At 36.1% G+C, this 19,294-nt stretch overlaps 1 protein-coding gene across 5 annotated transcripts in view; it reads right to left on the bottom strand.

Moving 5' to 3' along the window:
• Positions 1-19,294, bottom strand: part of FAM135A (family with sequence similarity 135 member A) — a 75,859-nt gene continuing 56,565 nt past the window's right edge. For 4 of the 5 annotated variants that reach the window (XM_041477340.1, XM_041477342.1, XM_041477341.1 and 1 more), the window contains 10 exons: positions 17,454-17,527; positions 17,008-17,162; positions 14,457-16,764; positions 12,276-12,436; positions 10,518-10,609; positions 8,304-8,401; positions 3,009-3,160; positions 1,969-2,079; positions 1,346-1,459; positions 1-593 (listed from right to left, as the gene is read on the bottom strand). In XM_041477340.1, coding sequence (XP_041333274.1) covers positions 388-593; positions 1,346-1,459; positions 1,969-2,079; positions 3,009-3,160; positions 8,304-8,401; positions 10,518-10,609; positions 12,276-12,436; positions 14,457-16,764; positions 17,008-17,162; positions 17,454-17,527 — 3,471 coding nt within the window. In that variant the 3' untranslated portion in view covers positions 1-387. Of the gene's footprint in view, positions 594-1,345; positions 1,460-1,968; positions 2,080-3,008; positions 3,161-8,303; positions 8,402-10,517; positions 10,610-12,275; positions 12,437-14,456; positions 16,765-17,007; positions 17,163-17,453; positions 17,528-19,294 lie in introns of those variants that run through there. The other variant, XM_041477344.1, reaches the window with a different exon arrangement.

Genomic DNA, 19,294 nt, shown 5'->3' with positions numbered 1-19,294 from the left:
TTAGAATTTTAAAATCCAATTTATTTTTGGCATTTAAAGCCTCTTGTAAAATGTAGCCAAGTGACATTGACTTCTGTTGTCTGAAAGCCAATAACCAACCAAACAAAAGTACACACTGTGCTTTAATCTCCAAATAATTAGGTACCCAAAATTAAGAAAAAGTAATAGAAAAGTAAAAAGAACAAAATAAAAAAATATTGCACAGTCACATTACCTAGAAAGTAAAGTTGATGTTAAAAAGCCCTAAGTGTGGATGATATAAATTATCTTCCATATAAAAAGTATAAATATCTCTTAAAATACAGCTGCAGCTATACTTTAACACCACACATTATCTGAATTCATCTGTTAATGAGGTAATAACCAAGTTTCTGACAATGCTTTTCTCTACTGAAAATATTTTAGGGCAGCAACAAGAAAGAATTTTTCTAAAAATATTTCTGAATCAAGAACAGCAATGTGTGCAGCTCTCCCTATGAGAGAATCTGCTGTATTGGGTAATGCATTAATTACATTATAACGAACCAAATTACATTCCTTGTTTTGAAGAACTGGCAGAAGCAGGTTCTGGATCATTTCAGCATAAATTGGTCCTGTAGAGGAAAAGAAAAGTTGTACTGTGTGAATTGCCAGAAACAAACACAATTCTTTGACCTTGAACTCAGAATGAACACATTCCAGAGTAAGAGAAGTAATGAAATGTGTTATGCTGTGGTTCTGTTAAGATAGAATATAAAGAAAGTTTAATTCCCTCTAGAAATGTTTGAAAAATAATTTGAAGCTATGCATTTTAGAATTTGTACATTTATAATGAGAATGTATTTATCAGTATTAATTTATTACATTACATAAAAGTTATTTGTCAATATATAATACTAGAATGCAATTGTGCTAGAATATTTCAACGGTAAGTACAACAACTGACCCTAACTGATAATGGAAAAATTACCTTTTTTTCAGTGCTATTATTAAGCCACAGCTAAATACAGCCCAGGGTTTGATGCTACAGTTTGATATCCTCAAAAATTAAAATTATTTGTCCTCCCTGTTCATGAAATAGTACATCAAGGGCTGTGTCTATCTCGCCTAACTTTCAGCGAAGTCAGTGAGCTAGAAACCTGTTCAGTCTCATCTCCATCTGCATGTAATAGAACAGGACAGATACAGAAAGCAAGTCAGCCTCCACATGGATTTTCTCCCTCTACTACTACTACAAAGTAAGCCCAAAGATTCTAAACACATAATAGAGGTGCCTCAGTTACGCAGCCAAAATTAAATGGGAGGAGATTGATATGTGTGAGGTTTTAACCTGAGCAGTTTGTTTATTTTGCAGGATATTTATTACCTGATTGTTTATCCTTTAAAGCTGTTTTACACATCTCAATGCGGGCAGAGTGATAAGGAACATAACGATCCTGCAGAGATCCTACTAACACAATGTTTTTGAAGTAATGAAGACCTACAAGAAAAAAGGTATCACTTATAGCAAATCCTCTGCTATTACTACTGAATAATTAAACATTTTACAACTGATATTTGGCACTAATTTATTACAGGATATTGCACAACAAGGGAGAAAAAACAATTGTGATAGGTAGAGCTACAAAATAATGAGATGTTTGGTACCAGCCTTTCCTCTGTACATATTTAACAGACATGGCCATGGCTCAGTTGTAGAGTTTCCCATTAAACTGGGTATGGTTCAAACCTTCGTCTTGTTTCTTAGGAATGCATCTTTGCATGTCTTGTGAGCACTGCTCATTACTTAGGAAGGGAAGTCTCAAAGTAATATCCTACCTCTGAAACAGAAACTGTTTACTTTACTTGAAGAATACAGGACTAAAGTAACTCTTAAATATTAAAACTGAAACAGGAGCTTTTTGAAAATAAGTTATTTTCTTTTTATATTTCCTATTTACATTTATACACAGTTGCCTTTAAGAGATAGGAAGAATTAACAAAGCTTACCTGCTTTTTTACTCAGTTTATATAAGAATGTCTGTCGTGGATCTGAATGGTCTCGACATGTCAGTTGCAATAAAGAACCAGACTTCTTCCATTTCTGCATAAACCACAGTCCTGCATTGTGAGGTACAGTGAGTATAGATCCACAATAAAATATGAAAATGAATTAAACGTAAGTATAGTATGTAAAGTTCATAACAGTCTCTCAGGTGCTAATTTTACTTTTCATGTAAGCATTGTCAAGCTCAGAAACAGTTGAAAATTTAATTTTCTTTCCTGTCTGTCTACACAATGAAGCCTGAAGGCCTTTATTTCCACTAATGTACATGCCTGTCCAGAAAAAATAACTTCCAGAAAGTGTAAATACAGTAATGTTTGCCAGAATATACACATTCTATTTCAATAATTTGTATAATATTAGAACACTTTGATGTTCAAAAAACAAGAGGCACTACTTCTCCAATTTCTAAACTGAACTCAATAAACATAACTTGAAAAAAGGAAGCAGAATCTTCTCACAGAAGAATACCATGGTAGAAAGTTTTGTTTGGTACTATTTCTCTTTATTAGTCAATAATAGTAATAATAGGTGGCTAACTGACTTTTCAGGAAATCTTGCTTCCCTCACCATGCACATCTGCAGAAACACACTGCAGGTTATATGGCATTTTTGAGAGAGAAAAGACACAATAGTTTAGAATTATTTTAATGTGTCTTATATAATTGTTTGGCAGATTAAGCATATTCAAGTTCAGTTTATTAAAAAATGAGCTCAACAGATTAAAACAGGAGTTTATTTATGCTGTAACAGAAAATCTGAACCAAACATACTGGAAAATACTTATGCCAATCACCTCTTGCACATCCTTTTATTAATACTTTATTTTTATAACCCTTCTCTCTGCTTATGACAGTGAAACATGCAGTTTCTCACAATCACAGTAATGCAGAAATGTGCATCCCACATGAAATGTAAGTTTCATTTCAAAGTTCATTTCAAAGACAAGATTTCCCCTAAACTAATACTATTGAAAATACGTCACCTGTATTAACAAGAGCACTGCTGTTGTAGAGGGTACCAAGATGTGGTCCAGACAGAGACAGGAAGGTATGAAGTTTGTTGAGGTAATACTTAAATCGATGTCTTGTGAGCACTGAACGGATTATTAAATTACCCAGTGAGTGTCCAATAAAGCTGTTGAAGAGAAAAAGCAATATAACATGGAATTTTATAGCAGGATTTTTTTTCCTTTTCACAGAGAAAAAGAAAACCAGTGTCATGAAATGCTAAAAAAGCATAGGAAATAATTAATGAAAAGTTTCCATTCAGACCTGTATTTTATGTCATTTAGGAGGCATAGCTTTTCCATGTCTCCCAAGCTGCACAAACTCATCACAAACGTGTTTTGAACTCCTCCAGAAATATTTAATACAGCATTTTTGAAAAGCTAACAAAACCAAACTATCCTTCTACCAGCATCTAGCACCTAAACCCAAGATTATTCCTGGGTTCATTTCCCTTAGCACCAACTATTAAGAAAATATTTTATGGGCCATGCATGACTGAAATCATCATTACTTTGGCATGTGATGGCACTCAATATGATAGACATATGAGCATTCCTGAAACAATCTAGTGGAGATAGATTCCAAAGGTAGTCCTAATAGGGGGGAACACCACACTTAACTGAATCTGATTATTTAAAAACAGAAGCAACATCTCAGATCTGCTTAGCAGAGACCAAAAGAAGTGATTATCAGCTTGAGCAAGCAATTGAAGAATATGTCTCTGTCAGGACAATAGTACTTTTCGGTGTTTCCCTGATTAAGCAATTTAAGGAACTCTTTAGCTTCTTGTATCTAAGGATAAATATTACTTCATAGGTGAGGTGCTTACTGTCACATACGCAAACCTATATAAAGCATTTCTTTAAAACGGACACTATGAAATTAAGCAATTCTAGTTATGCTTACAGATCCCTGCTGAGATCAGGACCACACCAGACTAGGCACTGACTTAAAGAAGACCAGACTCACAAAGTTAGAAGGAAAAAGTGCCTTCCTGCATTACAGATGCAAGCCCAGGATATGGTGAAAACAGAAAACCATCCAAATTATGTACAGTAGAAACATCACTGCTGGATCACCCTTCCTGTTTGCTGTGTATCACTACATTCATCAACAGAAGTAGCTAAAACAAAGCTTCCTGTAACATCTGTGTAAAAGACAGTGCTAAAAGATTACTTGACTGTTTAAATGCTTCCCAAGCAAGAATCACTGCCTCGGAAAATACCAATTTAAAAGTAAATAAAAAATTCAAACAATTGATTATAGAATGGCAGAAAACTAAACTTGGAAATAATTATGCATTTCTATAACAGAAAAAGGATTTTTGTACATTATTAATACATAGTTTAAGTATGCACATATGTTCTTCTCAGTTGCTTTTACTACTAGATTTCCAGTATTATTTGTATGTGAAATTCTTTGCTTGAGCTTGCTGTATTTGCCTAACTAATTTCGAAATGAAAGACTATTTATCCTCTGTGGTGTCAGCACAACAGCAGTGCATTTGCAAAACAAAACACTTAGCTGCTCTCTTGAATACTAAAATTTAAAATTATTCCATTGGAGGACAGAAAAATCCACACAAGAAGAACAAAATCACAGATTTCTTTAAGAACATGTAAATGCACACAGAAATTGAGTTGATCCTGAAGATGATCTGTGTGATGTAACTGCTTTTGAGTAAAACAGATTGTTTTCTAAAGAACATCCGAACATTAGCAGAGATACTCTCTTGACAGTTCTCTCAGGCAGTATTTAAGAAAAGTCATAATGGGATGAGAAACTCTTACATTGTACCATAATAAAGGGCATTTTCTGTGAAAAAAGCAGCAACCCATCTATCAATTCTATCCCTAAGAGTATGGGCATACCTAACCAAAACTTCAGAAACATGGAAGATCCATTTTGAGGAAAACTGGAAGCTCACAATCAGCTATGTGAATGTACCTCAAAGACTAAACACTTGTAGTTAATTTGAAAAGCCTTAGAAATATAATAAAGGTTACAGTAATACATTGTGATTCAATTCAGATGCTTAGGTGAACATATAATAAGGCTCAAATTTGGTTTTTAATGGAGAAAGGTTTTAAAAATTGCTTAAATCAAAAAGGGGAGGAAAAGGAAAATTCTTCAAATAAGGTCTTGAAAGTGTGAGATGGGAATGTAATCCATTCTACTCATGGGATGCTCTGCAAAAGCAATGAACACTAGGTGGCAATATTACAATCTTCTGAATATATAATTAACACACTGAAATTAACAGAATTACATTACATGCTTTACGATACAAGTCTACCAATTCTGATCATACTAGAAAAATCACACACAGCAAAACCTCATTACTCTGTGCCAATAAACAAAAATCCTGTCCAACTATAAAAATTCATGGAAGGAAGAAAAATCAATCAAGATTCATAATCAATGAGGTGCTGAAACAACAAACAGATGTTTTAATACATGCATAGCTTTTATTTTTTTAATGAGCCAATGTTACTTAGGGAAGAGGATGACATGCTGATTAATCTACCTGAGGTCAAAGTCCAATACAAGTCATCATAAATTTACATAAGACCTGACATGTGCAAAATGGTTTCTGAAACTACACTATAAGAGCAGGTGGTTTATTCCCCAGCTGCCTGGTTACCTTGAGGGCTTCCATCCTCATAGACACTTAAAATTTGAATGGGTATGACTGAACAATTTGACACGCTTCAAAGTTGCATTAACTTTGATGGTGGCACTGGTATGACTGGTCCAAATGACCTCCAGATGTCCCGTCACCCTAAAACCTTCTGTGATTCTTTACTAAACAGTTCTTTTGTAAGGCAAATTGCATTTGTTTTTAATCAAGCTTCCAGCTCATGCTTGCTCCATGCTTGTTGTGAGCATAAAGATTTTGTTCAGAGATGAAGGAACGTGTTATAGTGAAGTGCCATAACAGCTGGTATTAGCCCTGCAGGTACCAAAAATGTTTACTGAAGCTGACACTATTCCAGTGGTACAGGGAGTGTCTTTTCTCAGTACAATGAGAAAATGTACACATGGAATGTAGCATGTAGCACAGTAAGTAGGATTTCACCGCTACCTGAGAGCATGAGACTGCATTTATCTGAATAAAGGGCAGAATCTCAGAACATCTCTGGACTTATCTTGACCTGAGCAGATTTTGATTTGTTTAAGCTGTGACAACAATCATCTGCCAGTGAACTACCAAGTCAGGTCTAAAGTTGTTTTAGTTCCTCTACAGTTTCTATTAATAACAAGTAGTTATTCCTTGTGGCCTGAACAGTGTATCACCAGAATGAAGTGCGGTGTGCACGACTGTAGGTGCAGGTATCACATGGCAGAGGTCCCCAGTGGTCTATTAATGATCACTGCAGGAGCACAGTTGTATAACTTAGGAGAGAAAGTCAGCATTAGGGATAACAGAGAATAGGATGGGAAAAAAGAATAAATGGAAAACAAACGAAAGAGCATATGTGCCAACTGGAGATATACAAATATGAAATTAATCTATCCAGACCCAAGGCCAAGGAAGCTGGAACTCCCACCGTGAACATCACTGTCCTTATACTGAAGCCCTGGGATGCTGATGTCCAACTGCTTAAGCAAGACAGAATGCAAGCATCTTACCATGTTGGATTTTTTTGCTATACAAAATCACAAATCTGGAGATGCCTGTTTTGACTGGTTATGGAGCAGCACTTGTAGAGAGAACAGTTCCTTTCGGAGACAGGGAGATTTTATGAGGAGAAACCAGCATCATTCAGAACACCACAGGTAACTACCACAAGGGCTGTTTTCTACAGTGTTATAACCAAAATGAGGCAGGAAAGCATTGGCTTCTTGAGCAGAGGATTTCTCAGCATACTTTTCCAGGCTTTCTGGGTTGTCCCTTCAAGGCCTTGCATAGAGGCACGTGTCTTTCTAACAGCTCTCTCGTGTAAACTTTCTCATAAGAAAAGCTTAAGTTGAGAAATGAAAACTTCGATTTCAGTAGGGCCCAAAACAAGTATACACCTTAAAAAGGAAACTAAAATAAAAATTCATAGGTTTGTTTTTTTCTTTCAAGTGATGAGTAATAAATAAAAGTGAAAAATATTTACAAATCGAAAGTCTTATGAGAGAAGCAAACCAAAAGCAAGACCAAACAAGAGTTCAGTTCTCAGGTATAAACAATGAGAAGGTAAGTGGGTGGGTTTGTTCATTACAGCCTTCAGACAACAGCATGGGAGAGAAGATCCTGGTATACGCTGGGGGGTTACAGAACTCTTCTCTCCCATACCAAGGGTGCTACCATGTAGCCTGTGAAACAAAAATATGATCATATAGTTCTTTTTACATTTTTAAATCAACAGTTTAGACAAAATTAAGCATCTCAAAACAGAAACATTTGTTTAAATAGTGAGATTATGTTTAAATGTTTTAGATGTTTCCTCCAGCTGAACAAGGCCTACCAAACACATGTGAATGCACAAAATTGTCAGAAACACATGTAACTAGCAAGTCAAAAAACCTTCTGGATGTATAATTTGAGGGTGCCTAAACAAATTGATAAAGTCAGGCTTGGATTAGCTCTTTTCATCTCTTGATGAGCTAACTCCAGCCACACTGCTGGGTTAGTAAGGTAGTCTGCCCAAATTGTTCTCTACCTTGAGAAAATAAATGCAATGGGCATTCCCTGGAAGTAAATGTAAAAGAAAACAGAAATGCATAGACTGTGGTAAGCTCTCTAATAAGATGTAAAACATGCTGTTTAGCAGATGAAACAATCAGAACACATAAAAAATAATGAAATATATTTTCATGCAGCTGCCCTTCAACATCACATGTGAGATGAAAGTGCCCTGCAGGAGTGACAAGACATACAGTCTGCCATGTCATACTTGGTAAAGGGACCATAAAATCAGAAGGAAGCTAACTTCATCCTGGCATAGTGCTATTACAGGTTCCTTTGACTTTCTTAAAATACTATCTGTTTTTCTGCAGAACTCTATTATGCAGAATTTGTAGAAGCACAAGACAGCAATTCCTTAAATGTAATGCTTAACCTCTACCCTAAAACCACCAACAGATGAACTTACAACACTGTTCAGTCTTCATCTGGCAATTCCCTCTCTCTCCATTGTCCTCCTTTCCCCTACTCCTCCCACATCCCAAATTGCTTTTTGTCATCTCTCTTTTGGCCTGCTCCTGAGCATCACAGTTTAAAACAACCCAGGGCTCTAGTTTTAAGTTTATTTCTGTAAATAGTATAGAACAGATATTACCTGATTTTTGAAAGGGGTAGATTATAAATTTGTATATACTGTATAATTTCATCTAAAAGGCGATCTGTCATGGAATCAAAATCAGCAAAGGTATCATTCTGTAAAATAAAAGAAATAAAAAATAATAACTGTATTTTCTAATGCAGCAATATACATTCTGCATTCAGTCTGAATTCTTACTCCCCAGTGTTTCGACCAATAGCACACAAATAAAAGCATCAATATTAACTCTGAATACAAACACTACAGCTAGTTATTATGATTTTTTCATGTCATTTTCTTGTAACACAGAATAAAGTGATACACATTTTACTGTAAGACTACTTTCTTCTAAAACACCAAAACAAATCTTAACATTACACACCCAGCCTTACTTCTAAGCTGTTCTCTACACTTAAGATTATCTGTAGTGAAACAGAAGACCAAACTGCATATTCAGAATTATATCACACTGCCCATGAAATAGAGATGAGTCAATTACTGCAACAGCAGTCTACAGGAATTCTGGTTATTCAAAATGAAACAATCACATAAAATCCTCAAGACCTTATCCTCAGTTCACAGCTGATTCTCTCCAATGATCAGCAGTAAGAAATTAAAAGAGATAGGAAAAGCCTGCCTAGAACTTTTCAACACAAGTTCCAAAGGATCTGTGCTGAAATCTGTAGTGTTCAACATATATTGGTAAATGATCTGTGAAAGGAAAGGAGAAGATGAAAAATCAAAAGAGCAGATGAAAAACCAGTTTGTAGACAAAACTAAATATCCAGAGTATTCAAATCTAGAACCAACCAGAATTTCACAAGAATCTTATACCACTGCATGCCTGGGTGATAAAATGGCAAGAAATGCAAACAAATGTTACACAGAGAAAACCAGCCCTAACTGTATATGCAAACAATAATCTACATGTGTGTGTTGCATATAATCAGCAATGTTAGGAAAGCAAGGAAAGAAAATAGCAACATAGCATTTTGTCAGTCCATAGTGCAAAAGCATCTTAAATGCCCTGTCTAGTTCTGATCATTCAATTTTAAATGACAGGAAGTTTCAAGCGGGCTGGGAAGGGTACCATGGATGAACAGAAACTTTTCATATCTAATTGTTAGAAATAATAAATAGACTAGGTCTCTTCAGTTGCCTCCTGAGGGAGAAATTGTACTTGTTTATAAAATATGTGATAAAAAAAAATATTAAAACTGAAGCAGTGAATGAGGAATGAGAAATGATTATCGAGTATTTTTTCCAAAACAAACTGTAAGGTAAACTACTTCAATTTCCTTGTTTGCAACTGAATTACTAATGTATACAAACCACAGAATGGAACTCAACTGTATGCTATGGATACAGAAGTAAAAAGATTCAAAAAGAATCAGCCAACATTAAGGAGAAAAGTCTGTCAGCAGCTATTAGGCTCAGTGGTCTCAATGGAATCCACAAATCAGAAAGTCTCACAGCTGCTGACTGACACAAACTATAGGGCTAGAGAAGAGAAAGCCTGGCTTGGTGCCTGTCCAGCCTGTTTCACAAAGCATCCCAGCAGCTACTGCCAGAAAAATGCTATTGCACTAAAGGAAGCTTTTGTTTGAGCCACTGACAAGACCTTGTTCTAGTTCATCTCTGAAGTATGTCTAATACAATATGTAATACACACATACACACAGACAAAAAGTAAAAATTGGTCTTTTGTGCTTTGGCAAGTTTAACTTATCAGAAAATAATAAAATTCACACATATTCCTGTTTAACATAGGAGGTAATTTGATATTTGTTCAGTGTTATGATGTTGATCTTGCAGAATGCTGACAAAAGAACAAGTTATAGCAATTTTGTATTTCTCAGATAATATTATTATTATTATTATCTGAAATAACACATCTCCCTTCTTGCCACACCAGTTTTCACTATTACCATTTTTACCACTAGTATTAAGCATATTTTATCCACAATCCAAACTGCTTATGCTGAGAACTTACGAGACACAGTACACACAGCAAATTGGTAGCAACAAATGTTACCCCTTAAAATATTCACCTTCAATACCATACAAGATTTTGTAATTACTTTGATACCCGCCACAGATCAAATAATGTATTCCATGAGAATACAACAGAAAGATACAAAATGTGGTAAACACAATAGTGCAATTAATAAACGTCTCTGAAGGTTTACACTGTTCATAGTTTTACAAAAATTCTTTTTAGTTGGCAAATACCTGATTCCTTTCAGACATAAGAAATTCAATTCTTCCTCCAGGCAGCCCTAGCTCAATGTAAGTCTTCACTAGTCTTAGATCTGCGCTGTTACCTTCAAAAGAAAAACAACCAGGAGTTAGAGTCCGCAAAGTTAACTCGCAATAAAAGCCTCAGAATAGTGAAATTAATCTCTGGCAGAGCTTTATATTTAAACACAGCTAATTATAGTCTGAGCCCTAATTAAAATTCAGTAAGACTTTGAAAGATAAACTACAATGTCAAATTAAGGGACAAAATAGTTTATGAAAATGACATTCGATGCAAACACTTTTAGAAAAGCAAGGATGTAGGAAGTCTTGCTTGATTCTGTCTTAGCCTCCAACTGATACATAGCACTGTGAACATTACATTCTTGGAAACCTAATTAATTTTGAAAAGCAAATTAAAGAACTCAAAGTGAGCTTAAAGAATTCAGTGAAGGAGTACTTCAAAAAATGAAAAGGCAGAGTGAACTATCAGCAGATAAAGATACTTTTAGATACTGTGGTACCCAAAACAACAAATGCTAGTTTAACTAGCATCCTGAAGATTTTTCCACATCAGTAGTCATGGATGCTTTTGAAGAAAGGGTAGCTTTTCAGGATTTTGCCTTCAGGATTTTTATTTACATCTGTCATTTATAGGAAATAGCTTGTATAAGCTCGCTGTTTCATGAGAAAATTCTAACTATGTGGACTTTCCTAAGGTTTCAAACACATGTTTTTTTAACAACAAGCTTCTTGGTCGAATTAACTTTTGTGCTGCTTCTACATGCAATAGTACAAGAATACACTAGTAAGAGGGAATACCTCCGAGTCCTATTTTTAAAAGTACTTAACAAAGGCTGCTTTCTGCCCAAATGAGGAAAGAAAAACTATGCTGTTATTTTATTTTTTTAACTTAGGAATTTGAAAAATGAAGAAGGTGCCTGTGCAGTGTTGATGCAGTCCAATATTCTATTCTACTGCCCTCTTGTGTTTCCTTCCATTGTTAATTTAAGAAGTGTCTCAAAAATCCACAAAAGCTAGAGGGGATAGCGTTTCTTAATATACACATATTCTTTGAACCAAAAGCAGATGAATATATTCAAGCTACTTAAACTTTATAACCCTTTCAATCAAAAAGAGGTTTTTCTCACTTCTACCACAGTAGAATCTTTGTCCTTGGAAATATTCAAGAACCCAACTGGGTTGCATCCTGGGCAATCTGCTATAGATTGTGCTCTGAGCAAGGAAGTTGAATGAGACAATCTTCAGTGATCCCTTTCACCCTCAACCACACTGTGATTCAGTGACTTAACCTTTTAAAACCTTATAAACACCTGACTGTGTTTTACATGTACTATTTCTTTTTCCTAACAAGATACACATATTTCATTTTTCTTGACAACACAGCAATTATAAAGAAAACAGTTTTGTCAGTAACTCCATTCTATTACCACAACATGGGCAAATTCCATTATGACATAAAAAACTGAAGGATGCAGCTGATGTGAACTATGGCATTAAACATTTATTAAATATTTTAAATATTTATGTGCAGGGAAGTTTTATTAAAGAGAGACAATTCTTAATTTAAAAGATTTTATGGAACACATTGTCAAATGTATCAGTACAATGTCAGATTCCCATTTTCCTCCACTGAACCTACTTCAGGTGTTCAGAGTTTGAATGACCAAAGCTAAATCTCACTGGTAATCTGAACTGCTTTCTTGTACAGTATCACATTTCTCAGCATACCATCTAGGCCATGGACACAAACTATAAGATGTACTCCTTCTTCTGAACACTCATCATCTTCCATACTGAAATAAGGTATTGAAGAAGCCAGTTTGAAAACATCACTATACATAAATCCAGGAAGTTTAAGTTGCCTCAATTCTTCTTTAGCCTGTAGGAAACTGGAACAAAAAAAAAATTTATTATACATTTACTACTGCTAGATAAATGTGGGGTCTTCCAGGATACAGTCTTCTACTGTCATTTTGCTTTGTATTCTATGTAATTAATATGAAGGAAAATATATTTATCAAATTACTATTTTCACAAAAGAAGCCATTTCCTCAGAAAATTTTTACTGCAGATTCCTACAGCCCCTTTTCCTCTGTAACAAAAACCGTGTCTCAAGTTCTACTCTCTTCTCTCCTTTGACCATCTTTGCAAACTCTCAAGTATTTCTGAAACCACTAAAGATGATGGGTTCATTGTGGTTTTGACCAAGCAACAGCTTTGTTTCCACACAATAAAAAAAAAGGAAGAAATTATAACCAATTGGAAGTCAAGGTTAAGATTTTCACTGCCTTTTGATAATTCTTGCCAAGCCTATTTCTTAGGTCAAAAGAGAGCTGGAGTTAGTGCTGTAATGTCTCACCATAAGGTTCCTGTGGTAGGCTGAAAAACTGACATGTGCTTCTGAAACAGCCAGATCCAGACTTCTGATCTTTCACCTATTCTACGAAGGCATACACTATAAGGTTTTTAACAGGTGAGATCCTCACATGCTAGGAGCTCCTTGTGTTCCTTCCTCCCTTTCTTCCACTTCACTTAGTTTTTGTGGATGGCCTTCCTAATTGCGTATCAGTTTCCCTGCAGCACATAAAGCTTTATGCTTTCTTATGCTTCCTTAATCCATCTGTTCTGCATGATCCCTCAGGGTGTCATGCTGTACCCCATCCTCTTTTGCCTGCTCACTGTTTCCCTCCCATTCTACCTTTTGTTCTCTGTTTTCCCAGCTTTATCTTTAGCTCCTTCCTCACTAACTGGCAGGAGCAGGCCTCAATGAAGTCAGCCTGAACAGAAACCACTGCTGACAGCTGCTCTTATCACTCTGCAACAGAAGCTACTTAAGTTTGTACTCAAGGCATGTTTCCTGAACACACCAAGGGTGGTTCTTTATGGAGCAGATCATACCCTCTGGATTCACAGTTATCTCATATTCCAGGGGACTCAGCTTTTCTCATGGCCAAGTCCTTGATTTTATTGCAAGTTCCCTTTTATTGTTACAGAACAGCCTGAGCAGTCTCTGCTCTTTGTCTTTCCCATTCCACACCAGTACCACCACACAGTATTTCAGAAGCTATTTTTCTGGCCACTTCTAACCTGTTTTCCTCCACCTGACTGCTTATTCCTTCTTTCTGTTCTCAAGCTGCTTTTCACAAACTACCTGGTCTTCTATCTCTTCCACCTGCTCAGCATTTGTTTCTACCTCTCTTTTAAATTTTCTTTTCTCTCATAGCAACATTTTACTTCCAATATAACACATCAACTGCTGCTTCACATGTTTATTTAGCAGCAGGAGTTTATCAGGGAAACTCCTATGTTTACAGCAAGAAGAGGTACAATCTGGGATCCCTGACATTCCTCTAAATTTGGCTTTCCTGTCTCCAAACTGCAGTGTCATTTAGAGCACTATGGTCTCTGAGGTGTTACATTTTTGATATTTGAAGTTAAGATTTAAAAATAAGGCCATTACCATGGCTTGCATTACACATTTGCTTCACTTAGCTAATCTGATGGATAACCAGTTACACAGTGTTTTTGGATTTATGCTTTTAAAGCCAAAGCATATTTTCCTAAGCTAGCTATTTTAACAATTTCAATTTCATAAAACACCATTTTTATGCTCAGTAGCCTTTACAACATAATTCTTCAGCTGGATGATTATTTTTTAAATGTAACAAAGAAAAATCCTGTTTTGCTTGTTTTTCAAACCACATGAAATTATAAGATAACTCATAGAAGTGTAGTGCTAAGACACTTTTTATCTGAACATCTAGAACATGCTGTTACTTGGGCATGCTGAATCTACAAGCCACAGTTCTGGGGCATTCTACCCAGAAAACCCCACGCTTCTTTTCCCCTTCTCTATTATATTAACATAATTTCTAAAAGTAAAAAGCTTGTTTTAAATCAATTACTTACGCTAACATTTGAGGTTTTGGGGAGCTTTCATACCAGGAAACAGCTGAAGCTGAGCTGTAGGATGTGCTGCCTGGCTGTTGTGTAATTGCATCAGATTTATTCTTTGAAGAAGAGGTAACATTGCAGGGAGAGTCTCTCAGAGAAGAAGGGAAAGACAAACAACCAGGAGTACAGACAGGGGGCACAGTCATTATGTCTTGCAGGTGTCCACTGTCAATCATTTCAGATCTCAGGACTCTCTCTCCTGCTAAGCCATGATCCTGGTCAGCACTGCATGCTCCATCTAATATACTATAATCGGTTTCCTCATAATACCCATTTTCAATCATTTCTTGATCCTCCTCTTCTTCCTCCTCATCTTGTTGGGAAGAACAAATAATTTGTTTTTCATGTGCTTCCTTTTGAGGGCTAACAGGATTGCTGTTGTTCATAGGCCAAATATCTGAAATATCTCTGCTGCTTCGAGAGCCAAAATAGTTTTCAACAAGCCCTTGTTTTACCATGTCAGCACTACCAGCTGGAGAAGGATTATCTGTACCAATTTCACTTTTAGCTTCTGACAGTTCTTCAGTTGTGCCCTTTAGTTCTAAAGGCTCATTATGTTTTCCTTTGTTTGTTTTTTTAACCACTGCATTTACAGATGAAAAACCTGAAACAGCAGATGGGTCACCCATACAAGTTGTTTCCAAACACAACTTAATTGTTTCTTCTGTAGCTCCAGGAGGCCTTTCAAGGTCCTGAGGGTCCTTGCAGGTTGTGCCAAGGCCTGTTTGTGGGCTGTAACTTTCCACATCAGTAGGTGTGTCCTCATCTGAAACAACCAAGTGTAACAGATCTTTTTTTCCTGAGAGTGAGGAATGTATAGACAGCGTTTTGTTATCCAAGTGCTCTGAACATACAACAAGCTGTTGCTGCAAATTGGTGTTTGATGTTTTACTGTCATCACATTTTGGCAAGTCAATTGCTCCTAGATCCACTACTGTTTTGCTGTCACTTAGCTGGCATTGAGGTGCAACAGATATCTTTGAATTCTCATCAGGTGACAGCTCATCATCATCTGAAGGAAGTGAATTTATGGATGTCAGGGATGACTGTATTTCACTTACAGCACTTGTACTCTCAGTGCAATGGCTTTCGATTGTGTTTTTTATTGCACAGTCTGGTTTTAGTAAAGGCTGAGGAAATGCTCTCTCACCATTGTGTGCACTTTGTCCATGAACATTTTCAAAAATATGATCAGGGTTGGGGTGAGTTGCAAAAGAACTTGGTTCACTTTCTACACCTGAATCTGAAAATCTAGAAGAGGCACACATCACACTAACATCTGGTAATTTAGTTATGTCTCCACTTGCAGAGATTTGACTTTCTTTTGTTGAAAGGGTAGGTGGATTGCTTTTCGTTTTTGTCAAGATGTCACTGGTATGCTGAAAGTTTCTCTCACGGACCTCTTCCTTTTCAAGCATGGGGTCCTGCTCTCCCAAATTCAATTTATTTCCAGATTCTGGAGACTGAATACTGTGTGTCAACAAATTCTCTTCGTGCACTTCATCTTGTGGAAACTTAGCCCATGATCCAGTGTGAGCCACTCCTTTCTCCTCTTCATAAAGATTCTTATTACTTGCTTTGACCTCAGTTGTCCTGACTCCTGAGGAAGATGGCTGACCTCCATGACAACCTTCAAGTGTACCTCTGTGTGGTAAAGCACTGTCTGCTTGAACAGCTCCAGAACCTGTCTGGGAGATAGTCAGTCTATCAAAAATAGCCTCATTTTCACAGTGCACAGGACTACTTGGACCTGGTTGGTCACCTTCAATCTTGACAGCCATTTCGTCATATGGCAACAATGGAAGGTCTCTTCGAGTTACTTGCCTGATACAGGCCTTTGTATCACAAGGAATTCCACTTACTCCAGGGTCCAGCCCTTCGTTAGCACCGTAGGAAGGTTCGCCATCTAACCTTCTACAGGCATTTTCCAGTGCTGCACTTATCAAACATTTGTATCCTACTAACACCACTGAGTCCTTTGAGTTCTGTTTTACGACTTTTTTTGTGTTTTCAGCTTTCATTGTTTTTATGAGCTTAGCAACCTTAGCTTTGGATTTATTTGTATCTTCATTTTTCCCTTTGAAGGTTTTTGTTAGCATCTTTTCAGCTTCTGAATGCCAAAAGACGGAGGCACCAGCAGGTCTCATTTTCAGTTCTGGGCTACTAAAACCAGCAACAAAGCCTTCTTCAGCTTCTAATTTATCCAGTTTATTGGACTCTGCCCTTGGAACACTCTGAGCTACCAACCAGGGTACATCCAAATCTTTCACAGAAAAGGGGGGAAAAGAGAAAGTATGTTTACAATGAGATTATGCAGATAAGTGATGTTATAACACACTAGCAATTATAGAATTTTACACATCCTCAAAACTCAAGGTAAAAACCCATATTCTATCAAATAAATGTAGTCCTTTAAACCCAGCAAGAAATTTTTTACAAATACCCAAGTTTTACATAATTTTGCTCATTTCTTCAAAAAGGAAATGGTACTGTGAGCTGTGTTTACCTTCAGTAATTGAATCTAAATACCGATCTTCAAAGATAATAGGCAAGGAGTTCATATCTCCATCTAGTTCACTGCATTCAATAGGGAGGGGTGGAAGAGAACTGCAGAAGGAAATGTTTTTGATAGCTGCACACACCTGTAGATGACTTTGAGCACTGAAAAAGGAAGCAGTCCTCCATGAAAAAAAAGAAACTATTTATTTTTACATTAACAGAAATTACCAACAGTTTAATTCATTTTAGTAGAAGCTTTTCTACTAATTAACTATTAATAGCTTGATTATTTAATAACTTCTTATATAACTACCAGTACTCTAAAATCTATATTGAGAACAAAAGTTTCTCTTGAATTTCTTACATATTTTTGCAATGCTACTTCTACACAACATAAACTATACAGTAAAAGTACTACATGCTATATACTGTGGAATTTCAAAGGCTACTCACTGTAGTTCTTGAAAGGCAAGAGCAGCTTGCCTAGGATGCTCAAAGCAAAAGAATGCTTCAGCAAATCTGCGCACCTGCAAGATTCAAATGAAGGTAGAGTTTATTTTACCTTACAAGTAATTTTTAAAAATGCACCAGCATTCCTATGCATCAATGTATCATTTGTATGTATAATACAGACAGTTACATTTTTTTTAGATGTTCATTCTGGATAGGTGACATAGACAAAACTAGTCACTGAAAAAATTTTAATTTGTGCTCTGGATAACTGGGAATTATATTAGATTCAACTGTTTGCTGATAATTTTATTTGCAATCAATCAATCATCCAAATAAGGCTCAAACAATAACACAGAAAAATGTCATTGGAATTTTCGATTGAAAGAAAGGAAATGATGGTTCAATTCACACTTCTGAATGAGCCTGAGTATTACCTTCAGAAGCAGAAACCCATTAGATATTCTGCAGTCTCAAAATATAGAAGAGTTTCAAACTTTCCGTAAGTACCCACAGTAAACTACTGTGCAAAAGAATTTTTAGTTTGCAAAAATTTCAGCTGGAAATGATGAAGACAGTAACAGAATGTACATTAATTACAAGCACTGTATTAAAGACTTAATTGCATGTTTGAGGTCAATAAACAATACAATACTGAAGTGGTATTTAATAACACATGGGGAGCATATTTTTTTACCATCAAACATGTTAAACCATTAATATTTTACCATCAAATACCTGCTTAAATAGAGAATGTGACTTATACAGCAATTCGCTGCAATTGAAAACATAATCGACATACTGAAAATGTAGTATCTAGAAACCCCAAAGGTTTTGTACAAGATTTCTCACATTTCCAATATTCCACATAAATATTAATTCAATCAATATGCATTTTATTTTTGCAACTGCCAAGTTACCTGCATCTAAAAAAATCAAACCAAAGAGAATGTGCTGTGCAATGGTTGTTGGCAAGAGCTTGTTTGCTAACATTAATTTGGTTGTATCAATTGAAATAAAATTTCTATCCCACTTAGAGAATTCCATGCTAGTCTACCAAATCAATAATTTATTTACCAAGCACTTCATGACCTCCTACACCTTGATTTCTTCAATATATTCTGGATCTTCCCCTTAAATGATGGAACTTCCTGAATAGACTGGGAGTTTTCAGCGTGAAACTGGCAGAAAGTGTGAAGACCTACCTAGTTCAGTTCCCTCAGCTCTTTCACCCAGCATCTGCCCCCACCCTGAGCACAAACATGGCTCTCTGAAAATCTTGTCCATGAACTGGCAAATATCAGACTTTCAGGACCACATTAATTTTGTTCAGAGATAAGCACTGGCATGGGAGTTCATTTTCCCTCCTGATACATATCCTCCCTCTCCACTATACTTTTGGAGAGCACCACTTGGATTAAGTTCTATAGCTTCTGCACTTTTTTGTTTTCTTCATACAAGAAGAACTGAGGAAAAAAATTTTCCAAGGTGTTTAAGAAAAAACCCAATCCCAAATTACAAACATTTTACCCTCAATCTCTAACTTGCAATAGAAACCAAAAGTCCTGTCCCGACCTCCCAGAATTTATTGTACTGTATTACCTGAAATAAATCTTAGTCATAACATCATCTCTGAATAGTCATGGAAAATGCTTTGAAGTAAAAAGAAAGCACACAATTCAACAGTTACTTGTAAATGCAACTTCCACTCTTGTCAGAACTCAATTTGCTTTCTTTCAGAATTTTTTGTTAGGAGTTTATACATACACATGCGGGATTAGAATTGATGTTCCCAAGTAATTTGCTGCATTTTCCCTGCTGTCTTTTCTAAACAGACATCTATC

This window comes from Pyrgilauda ruficollis, unplaced genomic scaffold (assembly GCF_017590135.1).
Source record: "Pyrgilauda ruficollis isolate IOZ18807 unplaced genomic scaffold, ASM1759013v1 scaffold40, whole genome shotgun sequence".
NCBI lineage: Eukaryota > Metazoa > Chordata > Aves > Passeriformes > Passeridae > Pyrgilauda > Pyrgilauda ruficollis.
Note: the sequence above shows the minus strand (reverse complement) of the source record. Positions and strands in the feature narration are given on the sequence as shown.